Source organism: Hemitrygon akajei, chromosome 21, assembly GCF_048418815.1.
Source record: "Hemitrygon akajei chromosome 21, sHemAka1.3, whole genome shotgun sequence".
NCBI lineage: Eukaryota > Metazoa > Chordata > Chondrichthyes > Myliobatiformes > Dasyatidae > Hemitrygon > Hemitrygon akajei.
In genome coordinates, this window is record NC_133144.1 from 39209961 (window position 1) to 39233809 (window position 23849).

General features: G+C 39.1%; 1 protein-coding gene across 4 annotated transcripts in view; it reads left to right on the forward strand.

Moving 5' to 3' along the window:
- The window catches only part of LOC140714244 (AP2-associated protein kinase 1-like), a 109582-nt gene that overhangs the window by 48678 nt on the left and 37055 nt on the right, over positions 1 to 23849 (forward strand). For all 4 annotated transcript variants that reach the window (XM_073025283.1, XM_073025285.1, XM_073025282.1 and 1 more), the window contains 7 exons: positions 6107 to 6249; positions 6333 to 6454; positions 15523 to 15604; positions 15726 to 15858; positions 15949 to 16052; positions 21047 to 21126; positions 21299 to 21507. In XM_073025283.1, the coding sequence (XP_072881384.1) occupies positions 6107 to 6249; positions 6333 to 6454; positions 15523 to 15604; positions 15726 to 15858; positions 15949 to 16052; positions 21047 to 21126; positions 21299 to 21507 (873 nt within the window). The remainder of the gene's footprint in view (positions 1 to 6106; positions 6250 to 6332; positions 6455 to 15522; positions 15605 to 15725; positions 15859 to 15948; positions 16053 to 21046; positions 21127 to 21298; positions 21508 to 23849) is intronic.

Below are 23849 nucleotides of genomic sequence, written 5' to 3' on the forward strand. Positions count from 1 at the left end.
ACATAGCTTTTTTACATGTCTTTTCTATCTCCCATTGTAGTTTGTAGCCCACATCCTACTCACAGCATCATACCTGCCAATCTATAACTGTGTACAAGAGCATCTACCTTATTCTGTTTACTGAAGGAATTCAAATATAACACCTTCAGTCTTGTCTTCATCATCCTTTTTGATTTTGGTCTCCGGTTACACTTTAACTCATCCTACTGACTGCAATTTTGCCCTATCATCTGCCTGTCCTTTCTCACAGCCTGACTACACACTGCATCTAATTGTATACCAACTGCCCTGTCCTCAGCCCTATCACTCTAGTTCCCATTCACCTGGCAAATTAGTTTAAACACTCCGCAACAGCTCTAGCAAACCTGCTAGCAAGAATATTGGTCCCTCTCAGGCTCAGGTGTAACTGCTCTTCCCCAGAAGAGATCCAGAAATCTGAAACCCTGCCCTCTGCACCAATAGCACAGCCACACATGCATCTGCCAAATCATCCTATTTTTGCCCACACTAGCACGTGGCACAAGTACAATACAGAGATTGCTGCCTGTACCACATGCCTTAGTACCCTACTGTGGAGGTCCTGCTTTTCAGCCTTCTACCTAATTCCCTATATTGTCTCTTCAGGAGCTCTTCCCTATACATACCGTGACTTACAATTGTTTACCCTCCCCCTTTAGAATGCTATGGATTTGATCCGAAACATCTCTGACCCTGGCAGCTGGGAGACAAAATACCATCCAGCTATCCCTCTCATGTCCACAGGATCTGCCTTCTGCTCCTCTAATTATGGAATATTCTGTCACTACTGCACTTCTCTCCTCCTCCTCTTCTAAGCAACAGAGACAGACGGACTCAGTGCCAGAGTTCTGGTTGGTTCCATGGTAGGTCATTTCCCCCCCCCCCCCCCCCAAACAGCATCCAAAGTGGGACACATTATCGAGGGGAATGGCCACAGGATTACTCTGTACTAGCTGCCTATTCCTTCTGACAGTCACCAAGGTACCTGCCTTCTGCAACTTAGGGGTGAATACCTCCCTGTAGCTCCTATATTTCACCACTTCAGTTTTCCTTTTGAGCCGAAGGTCATCCAGCTGCAGCTCCAGTTCCTTAACGTGGTCTCTAAAGGGCTGCAGCTCGATTCACTTTGTGCAGGTGCAAGACTAGCGGTCTTCCAAATTATCCACATTTCACACAAGGAGCGTACCACTACTCCAAATCCCATCTCAGTATGCCAGCTATGTACTAACGGAGGGAAAAAAATCAAAAACTTACCAGAAACTTTCTTACGTATTTACTTAGAACCTCCGGGATGAGCCATTGCTGCCTCAGTATTTGTTGTATCATTTGGTAAACCAATTCTGCTTATAAAATTGAATGTGTTTGCATCATATAGAAGAAACATGTAGTCACTCTTTAAGAGATTTGACTGCAACAATTCATTCAAAAATGTAAATGTTTGGAAATAAAATCAACTCTTGTACAAAAAAAAAAGAACCTCCCCTTGTTCTTGCCCAAGCTTATTGAACCAGAACCAGACCATTCTAACATGAGTCCACTCCAACAATGGCCACTCTGTTTTCACCTTTCTTTTTATTGGCCCCATGCTGATTTCAGTCCACTGAAAGAAAGCTGAAAATTCCCGAGTTTTTAAACTTCGCACTGCATCACGAATGAGTGACGTCTTGAGCTAGTACAAAAAACTAGAACGCATATTGCTGTCTGCTGGTGTATGCTACAACGGGTAGTTTTCTTATTTTGATTCTTTAAGGATTTCCATTGAATGTAGAATGAGGATGAAGATGACCCTTGAATAGCCTGCCTCTGCAAACATCAGACCCTCTTTTGGGGTGATCACTACCTCCATGTTTAGGCACTTATTAGAATTGACCCTTGGAAAATGTTTTGGTTTATTCAAAATTCTGTTACTGCTTTGCCTCCATTATGCTAAAAGGTTTAATTTCCTGGTATTGGTAGATGATACTTGTTAATCTTGTGTTCATCACTAGTATTCTCACATTCTGCAATTAACCTTGCTAGATATTGTCCAGTTCTGTACTCTCTCTTGTGTTTATGGTACTATATCAAAGCATAGGTAAAGTATCCAGTGGTAATTTTATTTTTATTTCTCAAAGTTCAGAATTCATAATGTACTAATTAAAATAGTTGACATATTTTCACATTTGTTCTGCATGTTGTGGAAAAATGTTGGTATAATTTTGCCATCTGTTATTTCTCTTTAAACTGTAGATTGTATGATATGTATGTATTCTATTTGTATTTGATATGCTAACCTGCTCATGGACATTAATAGTCAGCATACACAGAGAGCTCATTCAGAAGATTAAGGTGCAGTGACTTGGTCATTTGGATTCAGAACTGGCCTTCCAATAGAAGGCAAAGGGTAGTGATTGATAAGACTTATTGCTGAAAGTTTGTGACTAGTGGTGTTCCACAGTGATCTGTACTGGGATCTCTGCTTTTTGTGATATATAGATATCTTAAGTAACTTGAATTAAATTGTAAATTAGAACATAGAATAGTACAGCATAGTACAGGCTCTTCGGCCCACAATGTTGTGCTGACCCTTAAACCCTGCCTCCCATATAATCCCCCCACCTTAATTTCCTCCATATACCTGTCTAGTAGTCTCTTAAATTTCACTAGTGTATCTGCCTCCACCACTGACTCAGGCAGCGCATTCCACGCACCAACTTGAGTAAAACTCTGAGTAAAAAGCCTTCCTTTAATATCCCCCTTGAACTTCCCACCCCTTACCTTAAAGCCATGTCCTCTTGTATTGAGCAGTGGTGCCCTGGGGAAGAGGCGCTGGCTGTCCACTCTATCTATTCCTCTTAATATCTTGTATACCTCTATCATGTCTCCTCTCATCCTCCTCCTCTCCAAAGAGTAAAGCTCTAGCTTCCTTAATCTCTGATCATAATGCATACTCTCTAAACCAGGCAGCATCCTGGTAAATCTCCTGTGTACCCTTTCTAATGCTTCCACATCCTTCCTATAGTGAGGTGACCAGAACTGGACACAGTACTCCAAGTGTGGCCTAACCAGAGTTTTATAGAGCTACATCATTACCTCGCGACTCTTAAACTCTATCCCTTGACTTATGAAAGCTAACACCCCATAAGCTTTCTTAATTACTCTATCTACCTGTGAGACAACTTTCAGGGATCTGTGCATATGTATCCCCAGATATCTCTGCTCCTCCATACTACCAATTGGTAAATTGCTAGGTTAGTAAGTTTGCAGATGATACAAAGAATGGTGTTGTTGTGGATCATATAGAGAATTGTTCAAGGGGGCAATAGGATATAGATCAATTGTAGATATGGGTGGAGGAATGTCAGATGGCGTTTAATCCAGCCAATATGAGGTACTGTACTTTGAGAGATCAAATGTAAAAGGAAGTAACTGTTAATGTCAAGATTCTTTAACAGTGTTGATGAACGAGGGGGTCTTGGGGCCCTACTCAATACCTTCCTGAAAATAGCTGCACAGTTTGATGGCATGATTAAGAAAGCTTACCTTTAACAGTGAACGGATTGAGTTCAAGAATCAGGAAGTTATGTTGCATCTTTTTAAAACTCTGATCAGTTCACATCTGGAGTACTAAATTCAATTCTAGTTTCCCCATTTTAGGAAAGATGTGAAGGTTTTGGAGAGGGTGCAGATGAGGTTTACTAGAATGCTGCTTGGATTAGAGGGCACGAATGTAAAGAGAGGTGGGACAAACTTGGGTTGTTTTCTCTGGAGTAGTAGAGGGTGTGTGGAAGCCTGATAGTAGCTTAAAATTATAAGAGACATTGACAGAGTACAGAGGTAGTATCTTCCTTCAAGGTTGAAAGCTTAATACTAGAGGGCATGCATTTAAGGAGTCGTAAACACAAAATACACTGCAGATGCTGTGGTCAAAGCAACACGTACAACAAGCTGGAGGAACTCAGCAGGTTGGACAGCATCCGTGGAAATGAGCAGTCAGCATTTCTGGCACGAACATTGAATTCTCCAACTTCCAGTAATTCCCTCCCCCTCCCTTCTCCCATCCCAGTTTCACTCTGCCTCCTCCTCCAGCTGCCTATCACCTCTCTCGTGATTCTGCCTTCTTCTGCTACCCATAGTGCTTTCCCCTTGCATTCCTTCTTCACCTTTCCTGCCTTTCCCCTGTCCCACCCCTTGATCTTTCCTTTTATTGGTTTTTCACCTGGCACCTACCTGCCGCCTTCCCACCCTACCCCTACCTTTATAGGGCCCCTGCCCCCTCCCTCTTCAGTCCTGATGAAGGGTTTCGGCCTGAGGCATTGACTGCTCGTTTCCATGGAATTTCTCTGACCTGCTGAGTTCCTCCAGCTTGAGGAGAAAGGGTCTAATTTCAAAGGAAATATGTGGGGTAAGGTTTTGTTTTGCGCAGATTGGTAGGTGTCTGGAATGCGCTGCCAGGGGTGGTGGTAGGGATAAATACAAGTATTTAACAGGTTCTTAGATAGGTGCATGAATGTGCAGGGAATGAAGGTATGGGCCATGTGAAGGCAGAAGAGATTAGTTTAATTAGGTATTATTGGAGTAATAGTTCAGCGCAACATTGTGGGCCAAAGAGTCTATTCCTGTGCTGTACTGTTCTATACCAGAAAGATAAACTGTGTGGCATATTTATATCATTGTTGTGCCTTAAAAGTTTCTTTTGTAACAATGACCAAAATTCAACTATTTTATTAGATTTGTTTACAAGGATGCTGCAGTTCAATTTGTTTCAACTGAATGGACAGTATTTGGCTGTTAATTCAATGATGTAACAATTTGTAGAATACATAGTCTGGATTGTAGTCTGCTGTGTCTCATCATTTCTTACCCATTTATCATCCATTGTTTATTTAGTGCATTATATTTAGTATTCATCTTTATTAAATTGTATCTGTCATTAATATATCAGTTGAACAGACACATCAAATCTTTTTGAAATGACTATTTCTCAGCTGTGGTGGGACTTAATATTATCTGTGAATGTGACATTTATTTCAAGTAGTTTCCAAGTAACCTTAAACTAGAAACCAGCTGTGATCTATGGATCATGTTCCCTAGCTCTTATCATTGTTATCATCATACTCCAATCATTGTTTATTAATATTGGTACTTTCTATATTTAAACCCATTCCTTATTAGTCTGTGTGGTAAAGTAATTATTGAACTAGTAAATCAAGGATCTGGATAATGATCTGAAGTTACTCAAATTCCAGTGTATCAGCCAGAGCATATAAATCTGGAATCGAAAGCTGGAAACAGTTGTGATATATTTCAAAAGCTATCAAAATGCCAATGTGAGGAATAGTACATTCCCATGAAAGTTTGACCATAAATTTGCAGGTAGTTTTGTTTAGCTAGCTTTTTAGGTTATATACATATGTAAGCATCTTAGGGCTGAAGTATGCCATTGTTTCGCTATTTTGTGAAAAGGAAATCAGTTAACAATGAAAGAGGTTCACTTTTCTGACCCTTATCAGCTGTTTACACCTTTGTTGATCTAATGCATACTTGTTCCTGCTCTGTTTCAATATTTATCTCCTTTCCTCAGAGATGTTACAATATTTGCTTCTAATTTAATAATTTCTCCAATACTGCATAGTTTCTTCATAATTTATTTGGAGTTAACAAATGTTGTCAATACAATGTCTAGGACTCTGGAATGGATAACATTTACGTGAAGGAATTTACTGCTGTCTAAACAAGGCTAGAATAATTTGTTCATCTGAGAGCATATACATTTATAGAGATTATTTTGATTGGTGCAGGATATTTTGAAGAAACCAGTGAATAATTAATAATTGATCATTTTCTGCCCATCAGTTTCATCTATATTTAACATCTTATCATTTTGCTGGTGTAGTGTTGAAATTCCTTTTCTGTTCTTTTATTTTGCACAAAATGAGTCTCACATTACATTTTAGCTCCCCTAAAACAAACTTTAAAAGTTTGCAATGGCAATATAGTCTGAAGCTGAGATGCAAAGACCTTGGACTGTAGAGAACTGTACTTTCATGGTTGAATTTCAATGGATAATCAAAAGTGTTTTAAAACATCAGATTTGTATGTTCTTTAGGTGGTCAGGTTGTTAATTTGATGAACCAACGGCTGCATTCTGGCTTCAGTGAAGCTGAAGTGCTGCAAATATTCTGTGACACTTGTGAAGCGGTGGCCAGGCTACATCAAAGCAAACCTGCAATCATTCATAGAGATCTTAAGGTGAGAATTACTCAAAGCATCAAGCCAAAACTTCTTGCACATGAATGAATTGTGTATTCAGTCCACTTTCTGTTCTGTGCTAGGTTGAAAACCTTTTACTTCACAATAGTGGAAACTATGTCCTCTGTGATTTTGGAAGTGCTACAAACAAATTTATATGTCCTCAGATTGAAAGGGTTGATGTAGTTGAGGAGGAAATAAAAAAGTAAGTTTTAATAGTAAGTTTTAATTAAAATCCTATCTGTTGGTGTGAAAAAGCTTTAGAGTTGAAATGGCATTAGAATTTGCAAGAAACTATGGTGGTGGCTGCTGATCTAGTTGTGGCTTCTAAACTGCATGCTAGTTTTCAGCTTTTTCTAAACAATCTCTGTGCAAATTTTTTCCATTAGTTTTATTTTTTATTTCTTCTATACATCAGTAAATATTTCAGAAATCTGTTAATTTTAAACCAAAGAACTTTGGTGGCTAAGTATCATTTTTAAAATAAGTTTAATATGTACTTTTTCAAATTAGTTGTTCCCTTTTTCAATTAAAATGCAGATGTTCTGCCATTTGCTTTGAAGAAAACTTATGTGATGAGTATAATTTATTTTAGCTTGCAAAGCTCAAGGGATACACTAGAATGTGGTGGACAGCTAGTTTAGTCATTTAACACCAGATATTGCTGATTTGCATTAACCATTACCCAATCTGTCTGCTAAAACTATTCACTACCTCAGGATCCCAGGCAAACTGGACTGCTTATCTTCACCATGAACTGCCTTTCAAACCATCCACTGTCAACCAGGCCGTTATTGCATTGCTATTTGTGGGAACTTGCTATGCACAAATTGGATGCTGGATTATGTACATTATACCATTGACTTTTTAAACTTACTATAATTGGCTGTGGAACAATTCTGGATTTTTTAAGCAAAGAAGTAAAAGACGCAGTGGAAATGCAAGACTTAAACTTGTTCCTCTATACCTGACTCCAACAAGTGCCAGGAAGTCATGGGCAAATTTGTTGTTGAGCTAGATCTTCACATCAGCTGCCATTTCTTTTCCTAGTGCAACAGGACCCACCTCTAAAGTTTCTCATGGATTCCTCCAGACTTTTTCTCTGGTTTCTCTCCTGACTCCTCTCATGCTTGTTTCAAAATCATCATCGTGTTTGGATGTGTTCTCTATAAGACCATAAGATATAGGAGCAGAAGTAGGCCATTTGACAATCGAGTCTGCTCCATGATTTAATCATGGGCTGATCCAGTTCTTCCAGTCATCCGTACTCCCCTGCCTTCTCCCCATACCCTTTGATGCCCTGGCTAATCAAGAACCTATCTATCTCTGCCTTAAATACACCCAATGACTTGGCTCCACAGCCTCTCGTGGCAACAAATTCCACAAATGACTGAAGTAATTTCTCTGCATCTCTGTTCTAAATGGATGTTCTTCAATCCTGAATTTGTGCTCTCTTGTCCTGGACTCCCCAACCATGGGAAATAACTTTGCCATATCTAATCTGTTCAGGCCTTTTAACATTTGGAAGGAGTTCATTCTCCTGAACTCCATGGAATACAGCCCGATATGGTAACCCTTTCATTCCTGGAATCATTCTCATGAATCTTCTTTGAATCCTCTCAATGTCAGTATATTCTTTCTAAAATAAGGAGCCCAAAACTGCACACCATACTCCAAGTGTGGTCTCACGAGTGCCTTATAGAGCCTCAACATCACATACCTGCTGTTATATTCTATACCTATAGAAATGAATGTCAACATTGCTTTCGCCACCTTCACCACCAACTCATCTGAAGGTTAACCTTTAGGGTCCTGCACAGGGACTCCCAAGTCCCTTTGCATCTCTGTATTTTAAGTTCTCCCCCCATCAAAATAATATTCTGCTCATTTATTTCTTCCACCAAAGTGCATGACCATACACTTTCCAACATTGTATTTCATCTGCCACTTCTTTGCCCATTCCCCTAAACTGTCTAAGTCTTTCTGCAGGCTCCCTGTTTCCTCAACACTATCTGCTCCTCCTCCTATCTTTTATCATATGCAAATTTAGCCACAAAACTGTTAACCATTTAACTTTTTCTCTTGGCTCTCATGTTAGCTGATGACTTTATTGGGTCTGTCTCTTTGAACAATTGGATGTTCTGTTTGCAGGACCTTAGGAGGCATGAATGTACAGAGGGATATTGGGGTGTAAGTCCCTGAAAGAAGCAGCAAATGTAGACAGGATAGTAAGGAAGGTGTATCGCATACTTGCCTTTATCACTTGGATCATTGAGTATAAAAGTGGGGAAGTCCTGTTGCTGCTATATAGAACTGCTTGGATGACATTTAGAGTATTGTGTACACTAGGTTCTCCATTAAAGGGTATATGTGGAGGCTTTAGAGATGGTGCAGAAGACATACAATAGTAATATTACCTTGCTTAGACAGTATTAGCTATAAGGGGAGGTTGGTCAGGCTTGGACGTTTTCTCTGAACTGCTTGAGAGTGAGAGGTGACTTGATAGAATTGTATAAAGTTATGAGAGGCATAGATAGTCTTTTTCCCAGGGTTGAAATGTCAAATACTAGATGGTGTCTGATGTCCTGTATTGGAGAAGTGGAACATTTATCTAAATAGGGAAAAATCCAATGCTAGTTATCTTTGGATTTTGTTTTAAAAACTGATTCCCAGCCACTGTTTCCATCTCTTGCCAAAGCTAGTAGGGGTGATACAATCCACTTGTAAACTCCCTGTTCTGTTTAAATCATGAGCTGAGTTTCCAAGTACACAGTCCTCTCCGGGATCTACTTCTACTTTTATAATATTGCCACTTTGTTTCTGCTTTCCTTGTTTGCTTTGGAAGCCCTTGTCCATGGCTTGCAACAGCTAGGCAATCAATACACACAAAATGCTGGGGGTATTCAGATCAGGTAGCCTCTTTGGAAATGAATAAACAGTTGACATTTTGGGCTATGACCCTTCTTCAGGACTGGAAAGGAAGGGGGAAGATGCTAGAATAAAAAGGTGGGGGGAGGGGAAGCCAGATGGGTAGGAAAGGTAAAGGGCTGCAAAGGAAGGAATCTCATAGGAGAGGAGTGTGGACCATGGAAGAAAGAGGAGGAGGAGAAGACCCAGGGGAAGGTGATAGGCAGGTGTGAAGAGGTAAGAGGCCAGAGTGGGGACTAGAAGAAGAGGGTAGGGAGAGGGAATTTATTTTACCAAAAGGAAAAATCTGTATTCATGCCATCAGGTTGAAGGCTACCTAGACGGAATATTAGGTGTTGCTCCTCATGGCACAAGAGGAGATCACAGACTGACGTATCTGAATGATAATCACATATAAAATCTTTGGTCACTGGGAAGTTCTGCTTTTGGTGGATGGAACAGAGGTGTTGGATGAAGTGGTCTCCCAGGTTATGACGGGTCTCAACAATGTAGAGGAGGCTGCATTGGGAGCACTGGACACAATAGACGACCCCAGCAGATTTACAGGTAAAATGCTTTTTCATCTGGAAGGACTGCTTTGGGCCCTGAATAGAGGAGGTGAATGGGCGGGTGTAGTATTTTGGTTGCTTGCGGGGATAAGTGCCATGAGGGAGATTAGTGGGGAGTGTCGAATGGACAGGAGATTCTGCAGAAAACAGAAGGTGGGTGAGGTAAAGATATGTTTGGTTGAAAAATCTCTGGAGATGGCAGAAGTTGCAGAGAATGATGTGCTGGATGCTGAGGCTCAGAGGTGGGAGGTAAGTTGGAGAGAAACTCTTATCATAGTTGAAGTGGCAGGAAGATAAGGTGAGTGTGGATGTTCAGGAAATAGGCATTGGGTGAGGGCAGCATCATTGGTGAAAGAAGTGAAATTCCATTCTTTGAAGAAGAAGGCCAAGTCTGATGTCCTAGAAAGGAAAGCCACATCTTGGAAACAGATGCGGAATCGAAAGAACTGAGAAAAGGGAATAGCATCTTTACAGGAGACAGGGTGGGAAGAGGTACAGTAAAGATAACTGGGAATTGGTAGGCTTATAAAAGATTGTCAGTCAGCAGTTTGTCTCCAGAGAAACTGGGCAGTACAGTAGTACAGCAGGTTGATCTGCTGCCTTACAGCTCCACCTCAGGTGCTGTCTGTGTGGAGTTTACACATTATCGTTGTGACTGCTTGGGCTTCCTTCAGTTAGTCTGGTTTCTGCCCACATTCCAAACATAAAAGGATTGGTTGATTAGTTGGCTATTTTAACTTGTCCTTGGTGTGTAGATGAATGCTAGAGGTTGAAAAAAGAATAAAAAGGATCAAAAGACCATAAAGATAAAGTAGCAAAGTTCGGCTATTTGGCCCATGGAGTCTGTTCTGCTATTCCATCATGGCTGATGTATCATCCCTCTCAACCCCATTCTCCAGCCTTTTTTCTGTAACAGTTGATGCCCTGATTAATCATGAACCTATGAACCTTTGCTTTAAATGTACCCAATGACTTGGCTTCCTCTGCCCTCTGGCTCATGAAATTCCTCGTTATCTATGTTCCAAATGGATGTGTCTCTATTCTGAGGCTGTGCCCTCTGGTCCTAGACTCCCTCACTATAGAAAATTTCCTCTCCACATCCACTCTATTGTGGCCTTTCAATATTTGAAAAGTTTCAATGAGATTCTACCTTCATTTATTTATTCTGTTTATTTTTATTTAGAGATACAGTGTAGTGTAGGCCCATCTGGCCCTTCGATTCATGCCACCCAACAAACCCGATTTAACCCTAACCTCATCATGGAACAATTTACAATAACCAATTGCCTACCCAGTATATCTTTGAACTCTGGGAGGAAAGCGGGGCACCCGTGGGAAACCCACACATTCCACTGGGAGGATGTACAGAGACTCTTTAGAGGATTGTGGGATTGACTCTGAACTCCTCGCTGAGCTGTAATAGCATCATGCTAACTGCTGCACTACTGTGTTGCCTCCTCTTCTAAACATTAGCAAGTACACACCCAGAGCCATCAACTGCTCCTCATTCACTAACCATCTTATTCTTGGAATCATTCTCATGAACCTCCTCTGGACCCTCTCTAATACTGGCATATTTCTTAGATAAGAGACCCAAAATTGCTCATAATACTCCTAGTGTGGTTTGATCAATGCCTTATAAAGTTTCAGAATCACATCCTTGCTTTTGCAGTGTCTCTAAAAAAAAATATTCACCCTCCCCCCCCCCCCCAAAAGGTTTTATTGTTTTACAATATTGAATGGGAGTCAGCAGTTTGGCTTTTTTTTTACACTGATCAACAGAGAAAGACACTTTAGTGTCAAAGTGAAAACAGGTCTCTACAAAATTATTTACAAATATAAAACACAAAATATTTGCATAAACATTCACCCCCTTTAATATGACACACCAAATCATCACTGGTGCAGCCATTTAGTTTTAGAAATCACAATAAAAAAGTTATTGAAAAGCACAAGTCAGGAGATGGATGCAAGAAAATTTCCAAGTCACTGAATATTCCTTGGAGTACAGTTAAGTCAATCATCAAGAAATGGAAAGAAAATGGCACTGCTATAAATCTGCATAGAGCAGGCCATCCTCAAAAACTGGGTAACTGTGCAAGAAGGGGTCTAGTGAGGGAGGCCACCAAGAGACCTATGACAACCCTGGAGGAGTTCCAAGCTTCAGTGGCTGAGATGGGAGAGACTGCAAACAACAACTGTTGCCTGGGTGCTTCACCAGTTGCAGTTCTATGGGAGAGTGGCAAAGAGAAAGACACTGTTGGGGGGAAAAAAACTCACATGAAATCTTGGCTAGAGTTTGTGGGAGACACTGAAGTCAGCTGGAAGAAGGTTCTATGGTGTGATGAAACCAAACGAGCTTTTTGGCCATCAGACTAAACGCTATGTTTGGTGTAAGCCCAACGCTGCACATCATCAAAAACACACCATCCCTACCGTGAGGTGTGGTGGTGGGTGCATCATGCTGAGGGGATGCTCCACTACAGCAGGCCCTGGAAGGCTTGTGAAGGTAGAGGGTAAAATGAATGCAGCAAAATACAGGGAGATCCTGGAGGAAAACCTGATGCAGTCTGCAAGAGAACTGTGACTTGGGAGAAGATTTGTATTCCAGCAAGACAGTGACCCCAAGCATAAAGCCAAAGCTACACAGGAACCGCTTAAAACAACAAAGCCAGTGTTCTGGAGTGACCAGGTCAGAGTCCAGACCTCAATCCAATTGAGAATTTGTGGCTGGACTTGAAAAGGGCTGTTCACTCACGATTCCCATGCAATGTGACAGAGTTTGAGCAGTTTTGTAAAGAAGAATGGGGAAAGATGGGCAAAACTGATAGAGACCTAATCCACAAAGATTCAAGGCTGTAATTGTTACCTGACTTGAAGGAGGTGAATAATTATGAAATCAATTATTTTGTGTTTAATAATTGTAATAAATTTAGACCAATTTTTAGAAATTTGTTTTCATTTTGACACGGCAGAGTCTTTTCTGTTGATTGGTGTCAAAAAAGGCAAGTTAAATCTACTGAGATTCAATGTTGTAAAACAATAAAACATGAAAACTTTCGGGAGGGTGAATACTTTTTAATAGGCACTGCATATTCTAGTTCTCTTGAAATGAATGCTGACATCGCATTTGCCTTACCACTGACACAACCTGCAAGTTGACCTTGAGGGAACCTTGCATGAGGAGTTTCAAGTCCCTTTGCACTTCTGATTTTTGAAATTCTCTTTATTTAGAAAATAGTCTACACCTTTATTTCTTCTACCAAAGTGCATGGCAGAAACTTCCCTACACAAGATTCCATCTGTCACTTCCTTGCCCATTCTTCCAATCTGTCCAAGTCCTTCTGTAGACTCTGCTTCTTCAACATTCCCTGCCCCATTGCCCCTCTTTGGCCACAAAGCCTTCAATTCTGTTATCAAAATTATTGATAAATAATGTGAAAAGCAACGGTCCAAATACTGAGCCCTGTGGAACACCACAAGTCACCAGCAGCCAATGAGAATAGGCCTCCTATATTCTGACACTTTGCCTCCTTACAGTCAGCTGGTCTTTTATCCATGCTAGTGTCTTTCCTGTAATACTCTGGGCTCTTGTTAAGCAGCACCTTGACAATGGCCTGCTGGAAATCCAAGTAAACAACATCTGCTGACTCTCCTTTGCCTACCCTGCTTGTTATTTGCTTAAAGAATTGAAACAGATGCGTTAAGCAAGATTTATCCTTGAGAAAACCATGCTGGCTTTAGCCTATGTTATCATGTGCCCCCTAGTATTCTAAAACTTCATTCTTTCTTTTCAAATCTTTATTATTATTATTATTATTCAAAAATAATAGGTACATCGAAGTAACAACACTTACAATGCCTCAAAAAAAAGAAATTATCTTAAAGATTGAAAATTTTTGTGAATAAAAAAGAACCCTACTAAGCAAGAAAAGTGAGGGAAAAAATAAAGAAACCCATTGGGGGTACATCCCCGGAGCCATGCGTCATACAGAAAGCTTCTAAAAATAAACATCAAGCCGCCAACAGGAAAGAAATACATCAAAAAAAAATTTACATTTAGATCGTGGAGGAAATCTATCAGCTAACTGAAATGATAATAACGAGCAAATGAGCCCCATCCCTTCTCAAAATCAAATTCTTAATAATGGACTCTAACTTCTTCTCCTGAGTTCAGGCTAATTGGCCTATAATTTCCTTTCTTCCTCCCTCCCTTCTTGAAGAGTGGAATGACATTCGCAATTTTCCAGTCCTCTGGCACCATGCCAGAATCCGGTGATTCTTGAAAGATCATTACTTATGTCTCCATAATCTCTTCAGCTACCTCTTTCAGAATTCTGGGGGGTAGTCCATCTGCCCCCTGACATCTGAATTTATGTCATACTGCTGGTGTCTTCCACAGTGAAGACTGATGCAAAGTACTTATTAAGTTTGCCTGCCATTTCTTTGTCCCCCATTACTACCTCTCCAGTGTCATTTTCCAGCGATCTGATATCCATTATTACCTCTTTTACTCTTCATATATCAGAAAAAAACTTTTGGTATCTTCTTTGTATTTCATCTTTCCTTCCTGTATGGATTTTTAGTTGCCTTCTCTTGGTTTTTAAAAGCTTCCTAATCCTTGATCTTCCTACCATTTTTTTTGTTATGCTCTCTCATTTGCTTTTATGCTGTCCTTGAGTTCCCTTGTCAGCCTTGGTTGTGTCATCCTTCCTTTAGAGTACTTCTTCATCTTTGGATTGTATCTTTCCTGTGCCTTCCAGATTTCCCTTATAAACACCAGCCTTTGCTGTTCTGCCATCTTCCCTGCTAGTGTCCCCTTCCAATCAACTTTGGTCAGCTCCTCTCTCATACCTTTATTTCCTTTATTCCACTGTAATACTGATACATCTGACTTTAGCTTCTCCCTCTCAAACTGCAGTGCGAATTCTTTTATACTATGATGACTGTAAAAGGGTGCCTTTACCTTAAGCTCCCTAACCCAATCTTGTTCATTAGTATGGCTCACCCCTGACCACCGTGGGCGAACCTGTGACCACAATTCCTGCATTACCCCCACCTCCACTCCTGCCCCCTTCTGGACAGTGCACAGAGTGCTCTTGGTGTTCGCACTACAAGCCAGAAGCTGCATTAAACATGTCATCCTTCACAATTGATGGTAGCTCTAACATCTTCTGTACCAGACACCAATTTCCCCCCTGCCCCTTCGAGAATTTCAAAGAGGTCACTCCTTTAGTGACTCCTCTGCTTGTCCACTCCTACATCCACTGTCCATCGTATGGCACTTTCCTAGGTAACTGCAAGATTTTGTAGGATTATTATAAATGAAGCTTTATAGGTGGACTCAGGCCAAAAAATCTGTTTGTTTTTATCATTCTGACTCTGATAACTAACTTGACTTCATTGTACGCTGCTGCCTCAATCCTACAAGCACAAAATCCTACAGTTCCTCATTGACATAGTCTTCCAAGGTTTCTGGCATCTTGTCTAACACTAATTTTTATGGCACTATGCAAATATTGAGTCTCTGAACATCTCTGCTTCCCTTGGCTGTTAAAAAATCTGCTTCAGATATATTCTTTGATGGGAAGACACTTGAATTCCTTGGTCTGAAACTTGGCTTAATTACTATGGGGTGTCCTGAGACATTAAAGGTATTATTTAAGTGCAGTTTTAATTAAATTTTAAATGTATGTACAAGCTGAAATATTACAAAACCATACAAAAATAATAAAATGAGTCATTTTCATAGGCCATCTTCAAGTTGCATGACGAATCTCTTGCTCTTAATTTTCAGATACACAACACTGTCATACAGAGCACCAGAAATGGTTAACCTTTACAGTGGAAAGTCTATTACAACTAAAGCTGACGTATGGGTACGTGAGAGTTGATCTGTTTCTAAGCATACAGACAAGAGGACGATATGTTTTCCTTAATGCTCTTTGATCTTTAGCTTGATTATTTGAGATTTATTTTACTTTCCTGTAATATCTTTAGGCACTTGGATGTTTACTTTACAAACTTTGCTTCTTCACTTTACCATTTGGAGAAAGCCAAGTAGCCATCTGTGATGGAAGTTTTACAATTCCAGATAATTCTAGGTACTCTGATGAACTACACAGTTTAATACGTAAGTAAACAAATTTTGTGAATTTGAAGCTTTTAGATTAGTTATTTGTGTTTTCTTCATTTACATAAATGTTAAACCTTGTTTTTATAGGATACATGCTTGAGGCTGACCCTGACAAAAGACCTGATATTTATCAGGTTTCTTTCTTTGCATTTAAGCTGGCAAAGAAAGTGTGTCCTGTTAAGAATGTCAATGTAAGTATGTTTTGTTGTTGAGTTTCATTACCAGCTTCAAAACAATTCCAAATGGAGCCCATTTTTGACTATCTTGAGCAAGTGATGCAAAGTGATGAATGCAGATGTAAAAGTTTTACAGATGTAAGATGTAAAACTTTTAAGGTTAGTGTAAATAGTGTTCAAATTAGTATTTGGATTCTTGAGATTTAGTTACACGCACTTGGTATTCTTGTGAAGCTGAAATAACCATACCATTTTGGCAGATCCATTACTGTGCTTAGTAGATTCTCATTAGAGCACTGGTACATGATAAGATTGAAGTCACTTTATATCCCATATTAACTCGCAATTTTTGTTGATGTCATTGAATTTGACATTTGGAATGGCTTATGTACCACCAGACTCAAACACCACTTCTATCCTGCTTTTTAAGACCCTTGAATGGACTTTGATGTATGATAAATTGTGAAATTGCAGTTAATTTTATCTTGATCGTTGAACTTGTCTTAAACACAAGAGATTCTGCAGGTGCTAAAATCTCGAGGAAGGCACACAAAATACTGGAGGAACTCTTCAACTCAGGCAGCATCTATGGAAGGGAATAAACAGTCAATACTTTGGGCCAAAACCTTTCTTCAAGTCTGAAATTGAAGGGAACAAGCTAGAATAAGAAGTTGGAGAAAGGGAAATGAGTATGAGCTGGCAGCTGATGGGTGAGACCAGGTGAGGGGGAAGGTGGGTTGGTGGTGGGGGTGAGGGGCTGAAGTAGAAACTGAAAGGTGATAGTGGAAGAAGGAGGAATCTAATAGGAGTGGACAGTGTACTGTGGAAGAAGGGGAAAAGGAAGGGCAACCAGAGGGAGGTGATGGGCAGGTGAGGAGAAGAGGTGAAAAGATAACTAGAATGTGGAATGGAACAGACATGTTAGAATGGGAACGGGAAGTCAAACTGGATGATCCTGCCTTTCGAGGCAGATGGAGAAATAGTGCAATGAAGCTGCCCCCAGTCTAGATCAGGTTTCATTACTGTGGAAGAGGCTGCACTCCGCGGATACAATAGGTGACCTCGACTGACTCTCAGGTGTCCTTTCTGCTTAGAGCTATAAACTCCAATCAATAACAAATGCATCTCAACTATATAAACTGCTATGTACAGCCATCCACATCATAGTAAATTTTAAATTCTCCCATTCAGGCTTAAAGATTTAAACACTGTGGAGGCTTTCTTATTCTTGAGGGATAACTGAGACTTGTGGCTGTGAAACAATCTCAGGTCCTGGGGCTGCCTCCATGGTGGTTGTAGGAGTTCACTCTGAGACTGCAGTAAATGGTTCTGAAAGCTCCGGGTGCCTTTCCTCATATTTTCTCTCTTTGGATCTACTTTGATCCCTTTCTTTTTCTTTCTCATGTTCCTGCTCTCTTTCACACCTTTCTCATTCTTGTTAACATTCTTTCTCTCAGTCTCTTCCCTCCTATCTTTTCTTTTAGTTTGTGCATCTTGATGTTGGGAAGGTACATTTAATTCACTGGAGTTTTCTCTTATTAATCCTTCTATTGCTCTCTTCACGATCAGATCTCTCCTCTTGGTTTCTGCATCCACATCATCTGACAATTCCTCTGTTTTTGTATCTCCATTGACTCCTTTCTTTACGGCCTTCCATTTATCCAGCTGGGCTTTGGTCTTTGCATTTACTTCTACAAGCAGCTTTTTGTCTCCCATTTAAAGGTCATGCAATAACCTTAATGCACACAGAATAGGTTCTGATTCTTTATACTCAGAAAAGCTGAATGCCTGCAACTTTCCTGAGGCTTGTTGAAATCTCTTACAGCTTAAAACCAAACCACATTTTGCAAGTAACTGCCTAATGAACATATCAGAAGCTTTCTCAGATATGTTTCCTATAAAAGCTGCTGTAGTTGGATCAGTGCTTTTTGTCACTTTCATGATTCCTCTGAGCAGCATGGTCCTCCTTTGATCCAATATGCTTTCCAACCAGAGGCTGGCACCAACACCTGTTCTCTGGGCAATGGTTCATGGTGTTCAGCATGGAGACACTTATGATATCATCTAGTACCTTTCTTAATTTGCTTTCAGTTAGCTTAATTGCAGAGGATGTAGCATGCAGTTGGAGAGTGGATCTCCAATCAGAGTTGGAGTTATCTCAGCCAATCACACCCCACAATGCTGGTCCTTCTGATCTTATCACACACAAGCTCAATTATGGCTTGTTTGTTGTTTACAGATGTCATTCCCACAGGAGGTACTATATCTTTTCTCTAGTATAAATTCTTAGTTGGATATCTGTAGGTTTCAGTATGGCATCTTTGAAATGCCATCCAAACTCATTTTGTGGAACGACTGAAACAGTTGAATCAGTGTCCAATTCTATTTTAATGAATTTTCCTGTTCACTTCTGGCATAAACCATATTGCATGTCTGTAGTTAATTTTCACACAATAAATTTCAAGGCTACACAATGATATGTTAGTCTCATTTCATCAACAGCTCTTTTTAAAACTACAACTTGACAGTTTAACTTTCTCTCTTCCCTTAGCAGTTCCATTTATTTCTATCTGCCCGACATTCTCTTTGTGTCTTACTTTGTTGCATTTTCTGCAAATTTCACCTTTAAATCTGCATTTGTTTGGTGTATATGAGGTCCTGCCACAATGGTAACACAATTTGATTGGCCAGACTGGTTTCTGTTTAGACGCTGCAATTTTATTCATGCTCACTTTCATTCATGACTGGAACTCAATTGTAACAGCAATTTCCACTGCTCATTTGAATGTAAGCTGTGCTTCAGTTAGATGCCATTTTTGAATCCTTTCTTTTAAGATTCCATAAATTAAACAATCTTTGTGTGTCATTAAGCCCATTTCCATACTGTCAATGCTCAGACATCTTTAGTTGAGCTACATACACTTAAATGGACTCCCCATCTTTTTGAATCCACTCATGAAACTGAAGCATTCTGCAATCTACAATGGCTTTGGCGCTAAATGTTCCTGCATCAATTTGACCATAGTGGCAAAGCTAATTTCTGATGTTTTGGTTGAAGCATTCAAACTGCAAAGCAAACTATACCGTTAAACCTAATGCACTTATCAAAATTGGCACTCTCTTCTCACTGGCTATTTCATTTCTTTCAAAATACTATTCCAATACTTCAGTATATATGAGCCAATTTCTTGTTGTGTAATCAAACTCATCAATCTTTACAATGTAGCTAGCTATTTCTGATTTTTTAAATGATTATTATCACCCAGTCTGGTACTCACTCTTTATGAACCCTGAATTGTTACATTTATGGCCTTTTTTTAAAAAGCACTCTATTGTGTCTTCCCTTCCAAAAAAACTCGTGATTTTTGTAACTCGACAATCTCACTGCATGTGCTGGACTGTGCTTTCACTTGCCATTTTCTCACTGTGTTTTGTTTTATTTTGGATGTCTCGCTGCATTCTAACAGGTCAATAGCTATGTTGGGTTCCATTTAAAATTAGCTTGTCGCCAGTGTTATGTTTTATAATTTCGAAACATTAAACTATTTCAAAGGAAGATGTAGGGGGTCCGAAATACAGGTCTAACTTTGTCTTTTACTTTTCAGCAAAGTGCGGACATATCACATAGTGTGATGTCATGCAATTAATGTATTTTTGCATATAATTTGTAATTAATTATTTAAACAAACAAGAATGCTTAATTAAACTATATTTAACTATGAATATACACACACAAGATTACTCATTATTGAAATATTAAATACACAACAAATGACATCTCATTCTAGAATGGAAAGCCTCATTGTGAGAGCAGATGTGGCAGAGAGAGAAGGGAATAGCATTCTTACAAGTGACAGTGTAGGAAGAGGTATAGTCAAAATAACAAGAGTCAGTAGGTTTGTAAAAGATGTCAGTAAATAGTCTGGGGAGGGAGAGAGAGAAAAGGTGGAAGTTAGAAGCAAAGTTGATGAAATTGAGCTCAGCATGGGCTCACTGAGTTCCCAGCAAGGAAAGTTCCTTGGCATTTTGTGTGTGTTATCTTGCACTTGTTTAACTGTTTTGCACTTTGTCTGTAACTGCTTTCTGTTCTTTCTTCCCTTTTGAACTACCCTCGTGTATGGAATGATCTATCTGGATGGCATGCAAACAAAACCTTTTCACTCTATCTCTGTACATTAAATAATAATAATAAACGGGTTACTGAATTTGGAAAATAAGCTTTTGGCTCAATTAAAAGTATCATAAGGAATCCCAAAATTAGAATTTGCAGTGATAAGGATGCCAAAATTATTATTTCTTATGTATGTAATGACTACGAATGGTAATAGGAATGGTACGGTAGCATGGCGGTTAGCACAATGCTTTATAGTGCAGGCCACATAGGTTCAACATCGGATGCTGCCTGTAAGGAGTTGTCTGTTTTCCTCTGGGTGCTCCAGTTTCCACCCACAGTCCAAAGTCATACTGGTTCAAAGGTTCATTTTATTGTCGAAAGTATGCATGTACAATACAACTCTGATATTTGACTTCTCCAGATGGTCATGAAATACAGAACAACAATGGAAGTTGTAGAAAGAAAAGACAGCATGAAAAAGAAACAAAACTTACAAACCCCAAGCCCCCAACCCCTCTCTCGCACAAAAAGTAATATATCACCCACCTGCCAATCAGCAACACGAAATAAAACACAGAAAACTGAAGGAGACCGACTTGAAGGTTAATTGGTTATTGTAAATTGTCCAGTGATTAGGCTAGGATTATATCGGGGGATTGCTGGGCTGGGCAGCTCGAAGGGCCTTTTCTACGCAGTTTCACAATAACATTTTCTTAAACATATAAATTCTGTAGTGTCCCAAGTGTTTACAGTTTGGGATGGGTATTAGAAGTTTGGAAAATCTCCTTTCATTGTAAATTCTAGCAAAATGTAAAGTTTAGTTTTGATCTGATATTTTATCCATTTTACATATTGTGAACATAAACACACATTTATCATGTGCTTTTTTTTCCAGAATGTTCAGATTCCTGTGAAAATGCCAGTGCCAGTAAAAGCTAGTGAAGTTGCTGTTAAAAAGTCTCAAACACGAGCAAGGTAAATTGGTATTCCAGAAATGTTACTTTCAGAACTAGTGTAGCCAAATTAATTTGGAAACTAACTTCCTGTTGTTTTTTAAATTGTAGTCCAAAGTTGTATGTTGCAATGTTACATTGTTACTTAAGCAGTTCTGTTTTTCTTGTGTCTATTTTCAAATGAACCTTTATAGACTTACAGATCCAGTACCAACTACAGAGACTTCGATAGCACCTCGCCAGAGGCCTAAAGCAGGTCAGCCAACTTCTGCTTCAAGTGTTCTGACATTTCAACCTGCTGTGACTCCAAGGAAAAGATCTACCACACAGTTAGTTTCACAGACAACAACCTCACAGTTGGTCTCACAGCCAGTAACCACACAGATGGTTTCACACCCAGCAGGTGTGTATTTGCACAGATAATCAAATAAAAGTAATATTTTTTTCCCCAATAGGTTTTAACTGCTCTCTGTTTCTATTTCCTTCCTTAAATCTACCAGTTAGAAACTGATCTATTTCTTAACATATTTTGAATTAGTAGCATTGAAACAGCAATTTAAAAATAAGTAATTTGTCTGAGCTGCAGCTACAAATGTTTCCTCAAGTCACAGATGACTTCCTGAGGTTTTGGTATCCTTCTAATGACACTCAGGGACTTGTGCTGATATTATTTTGACTGTATGTGCTGGATCATAACTATATGTGCTATGTGTGACTATACAGTATGCGCAGTGTTTTGCATTTGGCACCAGAGGAACAGCGTTTACTTAGCTGTATTCATGTTTATGGTTGAATGACAGTAAATTTGAACTTGAGCTTGAACAATGAACATTAAGCCGAAGGGTATCACATGAACAATCTGTATAAATTGAATTTAAGTACATTTATGACTGGGGGGGGTGATATTTTGAAACAGTTTAGATTTATGCTGCTTAATAAATTGTGACCATTATTTAGAAGCCAGTTGAATGGGAATCTATAAACATTAGAGGTCACCAAGAAGTTATTCCTTCAGCGAGATCCTCTTGCATGATCTGCAGAATCCAATATTAAGCAAAGATAAAAGCAGAGTCCATTTCCATTTCTTTTTCCACAATTTGCTGCTGTACCCAAGAATGTTTAAATAATTTAAAATTATTTCATTGGTATTTACGGTGTGATTGACCACTTTACCATGATTGCAATGTAGTTGCAGGCTATTTAAATCAAGACTAAAATTTATTAACTTAAATATGTACCTGTAAATCTAATACAAGTTGTTTGCTACTTTTTTTTTTGCAAATGCAATTAAGTATACAATTTAATCCATAGTCTCTGGGAAAACAATGTGCAAAGCCATTTGGCTGATACTGTACAATGCAGTGATTTATCTTGCTGATCTGAACTTCTGGAAAAGGATTGAAACAAAGCTGTATTCTAAAATTTTGCACAGCTCCAATGAAATTACAGTAGCCCCTTTTATTTAACTTTTGCAGTTAACGCTTTCTCCAGATTATATTCCTTGTGTGTTAATACCCGATAATTCTTTTGAATAGTCACTTGAAGTCAATGCAGAATCCAGTTTGAAGGAAATGTGGCTTGCAGTTGTGTAATGCTAGTTCTTTAACCTACAGTCCCTGGGAGTGCAGGGTCAGTAAATGGATTTTGCATGTTACTCTGTAATGGTTTCCATGCTTTGATTTTTAAGTATGTTTATTTCTCAAATATTTTAGGATTATAGTCATTTTGCCATTCCTTCAACATGTTGAGCACAAAAATGTGAAATTTTGGATTGTTGGGGGTGCTGGGGAGTGAGGTTGCACAGTTTAATGGTGTACAACAAGTAACAGCAAAACCTGGAGGAGTTTAAATTAGACTTTCAGTTTGCTACTTTGCTGCAGTATCATTGATACTTCTATCTTGTCCTTCCTCTAGGGAGGTCATTTGCAATTTACAGACAGGGATAATATCACAGGTTGCTCAGTATTTCGTGGTCTTTACCTTATCACACACATTCCCCGTGCTTTCTTGACCCTAGTTCTCTTGTAATTGAAAGCATACTTGTTTCTTAACTTTGCCAAGCCATTAACTCTTTTGGATGTTACTTGACTGGAGTATTTACAATGTTTCGTTAAAACTATATTTAAATTTTCCAACACATAGAGTTTGCTGCTCTGTTCTTTTTGAAATAATTGCTCTGTCGAAGAGAGCTAAAAATGCACTATATGAATTTATGCTGTGCAAATAATTGCTTTATCAACCATAATGGACCTTTCTCTCCCAACACCGGTAAATGACAAAACCCTTAAACTGATAGTGTTTCAAAGGCTTTTGAATAGATTGACCGCAGTACCTTGATTTGAGTTTGCAACGTAATTGAAAGCTATTTCAAATTGGGTGAAGTTTATTAAAGTTTATTAAATTATGATTAAAATATTTATTCAAGGTCCCTGGATTTTCAGCTAACACATTTAATTATTAAAGCTTTGGAGAGGAAGGAAGATGATTGCTAGCAGTCTGATATTTTTTTTTAGCTTGAAACTCATGTCATCATAACCTGCATAAAATCAGAGGACCTATAAAAATGAGATCCTAAATATTAATCCAATACCTGCTGAATCCAAAAAAAAGTGTAAACTTGAGTTATCCAGTGAAGTTGTGTTTCATTTGATGTTTGTAAATTGATCCTGACTACCGCACAAAAAAAATCACTGAATTTCAACAGGCTTTGGAGTTGTGTACAATTGTTCCATTCATGGTTTTTAT